The sequence below is a fragment of the Microcaecilia unicolor genome, chromosome 2 (genome assembly GCF_901765095.1).
Source record: "Microcaecilia unicolor chromosome 2, aMicUni1.1, whole genome shotgun sequence".
Lineage (NCBI taxonomy): Eukaryota > Metazoa > Chordata > Amphibia > Gymnophiona > Siphonopidae > Microcaecilia > Microcaecilia unicolor.
Genome location: NC_044032.1, coordinates 441347234 through 441356615, shown reverse-complemented (window position 1 = coordinate 441356615; position 9382 = coordinate 441347234). Strand labels below are relative to the sequence as shown.

Below are 9382 nucleotides of genomic sequence, written 5' to 3'. Positions count from 1 at the left end.
GGGGGGGCAGGGAAGACAGCAGAATCGCTGGATGGCTGCAGGGGGGGCAGGGGAGCAGAGCAGAATCGCTGGGTAGCTGCAGGGGGGGCAGGGAACAGAGCAGATTCGCTGGGTGGATGCAGGGGGGCAGGGGAGACAGCTGAATCGCTGGGTCACTGACGGGGGGGGGCAGGGGAGAGAGCGAAATCGCTGGGTGACTGGAGGGCGGGCCAAGGGAATAGCTGGGTGACTGGAGGGAGGCAGGGGAGAGAGGACAATCACACACACACACACACTCAGTCATACACAGACACTGGCACGGTGCTGCCAACCACGCAGGGGGGGGAGAGGCAGGGAGTCCTGAGACCGCAGGGGGGGAGGGGGTCCTCAGACCTGAGAGGGGGAGGGGTCCTCAGACCACACAGGGAGGGGGGAGGTATCTCTGTCATACACTCTCTCACGGTCAGTGTCTTTCTCTCTCACTCACTATGACTCACACTGTATCACATACACTCTCTATGTGTCACACAGGCGGTCTCACACACTCGCTCTACTACAATCTCGGACTCAGAGAGTCTGTGTATTGCACATATATTCTCTCACACTCTGTCTCACACACACACACTGTATCTGTGTAAAACACACTCTCTCACACAGTCACTGTCTCACATAGGCACTCGCACACACTCTGTCTCACAGACACACTCGCACCCTCACTCACTCACTCTCTGTCACACACACACTCGCACACTCTCTCACACACTCTCTCTCTCAAACATACACACTCCCAGGAAAACCTTGCTAGCGCCTGTTTCATTTGTGTCAGAAACAGGCCTTATTTCCTAGTTTATAACAAATTACTACTCTACCTACGAAAAGTAGTTCCGTTATTATACTTCCTCGGTGTACAACCGTATGCTGCACAAGCTGGCATGTTTGAAACAATAAGTGAGATTAAACAGAAATGCTACCAACAATAAAGAACGACAACGTGGATGCAGCAGCACATTAGTTTGCTTGCTTTGTTTTGAGTGTACTCCGAACTAAGGCTGCGTGAGTGCATGGGGAAGGGGAAACACAGACCAACAGTGGCTTCAATGTTTAGACGTCAGGCCGTCTCCTGTACCTCATTGGGCTCATCTCGTCTCCAGTTTTCATCCAATCCCCTGGGTGACGCGTATCCGCACGCCCACCCCGGAAGGAATCCTTTTCAACTTTAACTCTGGAAATTGTACCATGGGAGCCCCCCCTCCCCCGGGCTGCGTCACACTTCCGGAAGGTGTCTTTCCATTCCCCCAGCGTGCCCCACGCGGGCTAGCAAGCGGCGGGTGAGATGTGGGGTGTTGGCGGCGAGTGAAGGCACTGGGCCCGGCGGGAGAGAGATGGAAGCACCGACGGCCGAGAGGCTGTTCGACTTGCGGAGGTGAGAGCGGTTGCTGCGTGTCTCCCCGTTTGGTTTTGAGAGAAGATGTAGCCAGTTTGCTCCGTTCCCTTCCACTACGGAGCTGATAGGCAAGTGGAGGGGGGATAGTCGTGGCCTTCGACCCCTTTGCTCGCTGATCCTGCCGCTAATATATTCAGCACTGTGAGGGTCAGGCGGCTGCGCCAACACCTGCAACGGTAATGTTTCCCACACCACCTCCATGAGGCGATAAAGAGAAAAGAGCACGAAAGTAGGATTTCATCATTGGGCTGGTGCTCAGTAAGGAGTGGAAGTGCCAAGAAATCAAGTACAAGGCCACAAACTGAACCCTGTGGTGGTTCATGCACTTTGGATGTCTATCTGTATATACGTTTTAAATAGGAAAGGCTGTGCTTTTCAAAAATATTTAGTTGTGGTATTAAATTCTGGGTCATGTACCCTTGTGGCTGGCTCTCTGTAGTGGAACTGGTCGCTTTTTGATTTGGGGTTACCAGTTTCATGGAACCGGAGACACGGAGGGCGCCGATTCAGTTAAATCAACAATACGTCGCTGTTAATTTGTGTGGATTCAGTTGACGATGAAGTTGTTTTTTTAATTATACTCGCTCCTCTTAGCCACTCCCATCGTGAGGCTAACCACATAACAAAACGGAGTAAGTGTGGTTCCAGTGCACATCTGTCTCTTGCGTGCATGCAGCATTCTAATCTATATATAGGGTTTCGAAAGCGCGTTCGTTGTGCCTTTTGTCATTGAGTAAATGTAACTAAACGTGGCAGCGAATACCTTAGTCCACAGGAAGGTTATGTACTACTTTCGGATTCCTAATATCTAGACTTGTGTAAACGTATAAAACTTAGTGGTAGTCACATATGTTAGCAGGGACTCCCTGCTTTTTTTGTCTGGCTACGTAGCGTTCTTAACTTGAGCCAATGCAAACTTATTTTCTCCGGTTACAACTTGAAAAAAAAGACATTGGGGCTCATTTTCAAAGCACTTAGCCTTCGGAAGGCTAAGTGCTTTGAAAATATGCCTCATTGTATACCTTTTTGCAATTTAAAAAAAAAAGCCCTCAAGACTGAAACAATTGAGAAATCTTTGAAGTAAACGTTTTTGTTTTTTGGTGAAAACAACAATACAAATACACATGTCAGTATGCACTAACTGCCAAAGAGGAGCAGAACAATTACCAACATGAAAACATGAGTATCAGCATACAATTTTCAGGGTATCTCCCCCCCCCCCCCCCCCCCCCAATACTGCCTCCATCCAATGGCAAAACAGAACAAATGTAATGCAAATGAATGGTGTCTGAAGCAGTGCCTCCCCCCCCCCCCAAACCCTCACCCAAAACTAACCCATTCATAGTATGGAGTCACAGAACTCTAGGTAATAAACCAAGGATAATATAGAGCAGTGGTTCCCAAACCTGATCCTGGAGGCATCCCAGTCAGGTTTTTGGGCTATCCATAATGAATATTCATGAGAGAGATTTGCATGTAGTGGAGCAGTGCGTGCAAATATCTGTTATGAATATTAATTGTTGATATCCCAAAATCCTGACTGGCTGGGGTGTCTCCAGGACCAGGGGGCCAGGCTTGGGAACCACTGATAGAGTTAAAAAATATATATATAACCAGTCCCCAGTTGCAAACTGTGGGAGGTGGTGGAAATGAAAACGGTAACGGAATTCAAACATGCGTGGGATAAACATAAAGGAATCCTGTTCAGAAGGAATGGATCCTCAGGAGCTTAGCCGAGATTGGGTGGCAGAGCTGGTGGTGGGAGGCGGGGATGGTGCTGAGCAGACTTATACGGTCTGTGCCGAGACTGGTGGGTGGGAGGTGGGGATAGTGCAGGACAGACTTATATGGTCTGTGCCAGAGCCGGTGGTGGGAGGCAGGGGTAGTGCTGGGCAGACTTATACAGTCTGTGCCCTGAAGAGGACAGGTAGAAATCAAAGTAGGGTATACATAAAAAGTAGCACATATGAGTTTATCTTGTTGGGCAGACTGGATGGACCATTCAGGTCTTTTTCTGCCGTTATCTACTATGTTACTATGTAACTGAGAAATCTTTAAAAGACTCGACATGGGCCGTGTTTCTGCGCTTAGTGGCATCTGCCTCAGTGGTCTGACAAAATAACTTCATAATACAATGTAAACATATATATTGGATTGCAATAGTCAGGAAACAACCAAGTGTACTGGTGTCCCTGCATATAATCGTTATACTTCAAAATAAGTGTCAAAAATATGGCAATTATATGCAGGGACACCAGTACACTTGGTTATTTCCTGACTATTGTATTCTATCTAATATATATATTTGGATTTATTTACCGCCTTTTTGAAAGAATTCACTCAAGGCTGTGTACAGTAAGAATAAATCAAACATATATGTTTACATTGTATTGTAATATTTTTTTGTCAGACCCCTGAGGCAGGAGCCACTCTGCACTGAAACATGGCTCATATTGGGTCTTTTGCATTAAACATTTCTCCATTGCTCCAGTCTTGAGGGATCTTTTGGTGGGGGGGGGGGGGGTTGTCTTGGTTTTTGTATTTTTGGACCCTCTCTTTTATTACTTATTTCCTTTGCTATATGATCATATGTATATATTAGGAAGTTTACAGTCAACTATTCTTTTGTGAGCAACACCTAAGACACTAAGGGCCCTGTTTACTAAGATGCGCTAGCGTTTTTAGCGCGTGCTAAACGCTAGACACACCCATATATTCCTATCGGTATCTTTAGCGTTTATCATGCACTATTAACTCTAGCGCACCCTTAGCACTGCTTAGTAAACGGGCTCCTAATTGCGAATCTGAGTGTACTGACAGAAATGGTTAATTTTAAAGGCAAATTGGTGGTGGTTCTGCTTGAAATGTTCCCTGATTGTGGGCTTCTGGTATTGTGCAACTCCACAGCCACGTTAGTGGCTGTTGGTTACGTTTACTGTATTGTTAATATTCACCTGGGTAAGTTCATTGCAAAACATTGCGCTTTATAGTATTTTCATTTTTTATGGAACGCATTACCTAAAGCCTTTAACGTGCGGCCACCTAAACTTCCGGAAATCACTAAAAACTAACCTATTTAGGAAGGCATAACCTTCCGATCCAACCTAAATGCCTAACCTCAGCAACATGAGCAAACTAAAGCACGTAATGGTCATAACACAACTCTTCCATTCTACGATTCCCTAATGTGGCTGTGCCACATGTACTTTATCTTACCACGACATCACCTTGTATTTGTTCACACTGGAGCCTGACTCTGTGGAGCGTTGTGCTCCTTCCTGGCTCATTTTGGCAGGCGCAGGGCAGCTGTTTTCTTGGGCACGCATGCGCACCTGAGTGTGCAATCTTTCCTGCCGCACTACATGGCAATGCTGAAGCGCCAGCGCTCCCTTGGGGCCCTATTCACCTGCGATTCCGGCAGTTTTATATGCAGGCCTTTCAGAAGATGTGACTGGGGAACTGAGGTGGATCACTCCCAGTTTCTTCATATTTGGTATTTAAGGGTTTCTGAGAAGGAGGCCTGGGGCAGTTTCCAGACTCCTGTGGGAGTCCTCAAGTTTCCCACAGCTTTGAGTCTCCTGCAGCTTCCCAAGGGTGAGGTTGGAGGCCCAGTAGATCCATGTGGCTGTTCTGTGGCAGCGAGAGCCTTAAGCTGCAGCTTGGAAAGTACTTACTCTGAAAGTCTTCTGGTGGACATGCTTGTGCCGTGCTAGGTGATTTATGGTTTGGATGCACCCCCTTACATTTGCACTAAGAATATTTCTGGACTCTCCTCGAGGAGGTTCAGGGTGTGTGTACATTATTAATGGAGGGGAGAAAGGGATCAGGATTAGGGATCCTACTCTAGGGTTTTCACTCTTTTTTTTTTTTTTTTTTTCCCTTAGAGCATGGCAGTACAGATAGGGTTTAGCTAGTCAGGCTGTTGACTCCATGTTTCTGTGAGAAATGCTACATTTTTAGGCTACTGAATTGCACTCAGTCACCATGGTAATTCTGCACTCTGTGCTGCCCTGGTGGCATTTGCTCTGTATGCACTGTACATCAAATTAGTTTTATTAAGGAAGGTGGCTTGCCTTTCTGCCTAAAAATTACAGGTTCAAGGGTGGTTTATCCATCCTGTTAGAAACTGTGGACTCGGCTATGTTTCTAATGGGGCATATTTTATTTCATTCTCTTATTGCTTGCCTGATTGGAACAGTTATCACTACACTATTTTACTAAACATTGTCTAATACATCCTGAGGTTAGATGCCTTTTTTTCCCCTCTTAACTCTAGGTTTCCCAGCGATGGAGTCCTTCTCCTGCTCCTCTTCCTGTACACCCCAGTTGGTCTATGCCTGCTGATTCTCAGGATTTTCATCGGTGTTCATATTTTCTTAGTGAGCTGTGCACTCCCAGACAACCTCATCAGAAGGTGAACAATTCTTGGTCATTGGAATTATCTAACAACCAGCCAGGGGCTCTTTTGTTTTCCCCTTCTTTTACACAGCCATCATATAAGCTCCTTGATATTTTTATTGCTGTAATTATTGATAGAAAGGCATGGAAAAGATATTTCTAAACCTAATTTGGTGATTTCTATGGGGTATTTTACCTGGTCAAGTTGACCACACTTTTATGAATTATTTCTATGGCTAGAAATTGTATCTGAAATACTGGGGATCCTTAAAATGCCCACACATCAAGTGCTAACGAGTTTTAGTATTTTTCTTCAAAAGATGGTACAGTTAGCATAATACCCACTTATCCCATGCTGGGACATTGGGTCAATACTAAACAGAAAAATGGCCCTTGTGAGCTACTAATGCCACTTTCTGCGAACAGAGTACTATAGCTCCAAGCCTTTTTCTCTGATGTTTTATTATTTGTCAGTCTGTCTGTGATTGTGTGACCTCTTCTCTGATTCATCATGCATGTGATGTGCTGGAATCTTGCTGTCTTTAGCATCTTGTCTCTCTGCAGATTCATCATGCGGGTGATGTGTTCAGTCCTGGGACTCTGTGTGAAACAGAATGACCCCAGGCTAAGGGATTCAGCTGTGAAGGTGTACATTTCCAATCACATCACACACTTTGATCACAACATCATTAACCTCCTGACCTCATGTAACACGGTGAGTAATTTTTTTTAAGCTCATTTCTCTGTAAAGATCTTGTGCAATAATACATCAGTTTGTACACCTGTGTTCCTGTACATCCTATGAATGCTAGGACAGACATCTGCTTTACCTTCATTCTGTATTTTTAGAGGTTCCTTTCCTAGCAAAAGAAAGGTATACACATTTTGCTATACAGAACATTTACCAACTGGTTCAGCTACCTCTGTGTATAGCAAAAGATCTATTGAAACTTTTTTTCCCCTAGCTTTCAAAGTAGGAACAAAATTTTGCATGCATGAGAAGTTCAGTGGGTTTTTATCTGGGATATCCCAACATGACAGTTCATATCTTAAATGTAAGAGACTTAAAAGACCTTAGGCTTTTGCAGCCTTTGTGTAATTAGGTGGGAAAAGTTAGCTCACCTGCAGGGTCTGGCTGCTGTGTCCTGGTCTGGCTCTGCTGCTGGGGGTGGCTGAAGTAACAGGCTTTGGGTTTGCCATGACTAGGTTTAGCAGCCAGGAGGCCTGGGGAAGCAGGCAGAGGGCAGAACCGTATACCTGTGTCCCGTAAGTGCCTGTGTCTGTGCAAACCAGTGGCATGCCAGGTCTGGTGGGTGTTGCAGGAGGCAACAGGCAGTAGAATTGGGCCCAGAAGCAACAGCCTAGGACTGGCAGAATGCCATAGCACTCACTAGTGTTGCACGGTGGGAGTCCAGGAGCCGGCACATGCACAAGTAAAGAATGAGGGCCAGGAGAGGCCGTGCTAAGCATACACATGGCCTTTAAGTGATTCTGGAGAGGCCTAGGATAGCCATGGGGAGCGGCAGAGGCAGCTGGGGTTCCGCCTTAGTTCGGGCACTAATGGGAGGCCCGTGAGTGCTTGACCATCTACAGCAGTGCTCTGGAGCTGCTGGGGCCCCAAGATTGCTGCAGAAAGCAGATGGCCCAGGACACTGTTAATGGGATTGTTGTATGTTTGAGGGCTTGGATTGTTTGGGGGGGGGGGGGGGGTGGCATTGTAAGTTATTATTTTTTTTAATTCGGGGGTTTTAGCAAAGGTTCAGGGATATGGGGAGTCATGTTAACCTGGTCATGTGCAAGCCTGCTTTAAACAGGGCACTAGGGCAGAGCTGTACGTGGGAATGAGCAGTATTGCGGCTGGATTTTTGAAAGTTTGTGGGTGTGTGGGCAGTATAAAAATGGTCGGGAGTGTTTTGGGGCTCTGGTAATATTAGGTGTGTAACTGGTAAGAGAAAAGTGATTTAAGAAATGTTGTTAGGTGGCATACTGTCTAAAGTAACATGGTAAGTGCTTGCTGTGATGTCATCAAGACTGATGACACCTTTAGATTCTAAACTGCACCGTTTTGGCAGTTGGGAGGGTGAACCTTGTTAGGCAGAATGTGTGCTGCTTATTGTCTGTTTGGGTGGCTAATAGGAGTTTGTCTAGTGTGTGAATGGAAGTGACAAGGTGCCTGTCAGAGTAATTGTGTGAGCTAATTTAGAAGGTAGATAGCTGACAGGTATAGATAAGCTCTGCAGACACAGAAGAGAGTTCATGATGGAGGAAGGAAGCAAATATATTTGAGATCTAATTACAGGCTAGCAACCTTTTAGCTGGTAATTGGGAGAATTTGTCTTCCAGTCTGTACTTTTCCTAAAGCTGGAGGCAGCTTTTTGATAACTGGCACTGACAGTTGTACTGGCAGTTCAAAGCAGAGCTGAGCAGGCAATTGACACAAAAGCAGAAGTACATAAGTATTGCCACACTGGTACAGACCAAAGGTCTATCAAGTCTAGCATCCTGTTTCCATCAGTGGACAATCCAGGTCACAAATACCTGGCAAGGTCCCAGAAAAGCTCAATACATTTTAAGTCAATTTAATAATGGTCTATGGACTTCTCCTTTAGGAAGCCTCCAGACCCTTTTTAAACCCCGCTAAGCTAAGCGCGTTTACCACATTCTCTGGCAATGAATTCCAGAGTTTAATTACATGTTGAGTGAAGAAACTTTTTCTCCGAATTGTATTAAATTTACTACTTTTGTACTTTCATCGCATGCCTTTTTGGAAAGAGTAAGCAAACAAGTCACATCTACCCATTCCACTCCACTCATTTTATAGACCTCTATCATATCTTTTCTGAGCCGTCTCTTCTCCAAGCTGAAGGAGCCCTAAATCCCATCCCCTTTATCATTTTCGTCGCCCTTCTCTGTACTTTTTCTAATTCCACTATATCTTTTTTGAGATGCGGCGACCAGAATTGAACACAATATTCGAGGTGCGGTCGCACCATGGACCGATACAAAGGCATCATAACGGCCTCACTTTGTTTTCCATTCCTTTCCTAATAATACCTAACGTTCTATTTGCTTTCTTAGCCGCTGCAGCACACTGAGCAGAGGATTTCAACGTATCATCAACAACAATGCCGAGATCCCTTTCTTGGTCGGTGACTCCTAAGGTGGAACCTTGCATTACATAGCTGTAGTTCGGGCTCCTCTTTCCCACATGCATCACTTTGCACTTGCTCACATTAAACGTCATCTGCCATTTAGATGCCCAGTCTCCCAGTCTTGTAAGGTCCTCTTGTAGTTTTTCACAATCATCTCGCGGTTTAACAACTTTGAATAACTTTGTGTCATCAGCAAATTTAATTTCCTCACTAGTTACTCCCATCTCTAGATCATTTATAAATACATTAAAAAGCAGCGGTCCCAGAACAGACCCCTGAGGAACCACACTATCCACCCTTCTCCATTGAGCATACTGACCATTTAACCCTACTCTCTATTTTCTATCCTTTAACCAGTTTTTTAATCCACAGTAGGACACTACCTCCTATCTCAGCTGAGTTCTTTACA

The 9382-nt window shown here is 45.4% G+C and overlaps 1 protein-coding gene across 1 annotated transcript in view; it reads left to right on the top strand.

The window, feature by feature from the left end:
* The first annotated feature begins 1234 nt into the window (after positions 1 to 1234).
* The window catches only part of AUP1 (AUP1 lipid droplet regulating VLDL assembly factor), a 115826-nt gene continuing 107678 nt past the window's right edge, over positions 1235 to 9382 (top strand). The window contains exons 1-3 of the mRNA XM_030190873.1: positions 1235 to 1402; positions 5700 to 5837; positions 6386 to 6536. Of these exons, the coding sequence (XP_030046733.1) occupies positions 1362 to 1402; positions 5700 to 5837; positions 6386 to 6536 (330 nt within the window). The 5' untranslated portion in view covers positions 1235 to 1361. The remainder of the gene's footprint in view (positions 1403 to 5699; positions 5838 to 6385; positions 6537 to 9382) is intronic.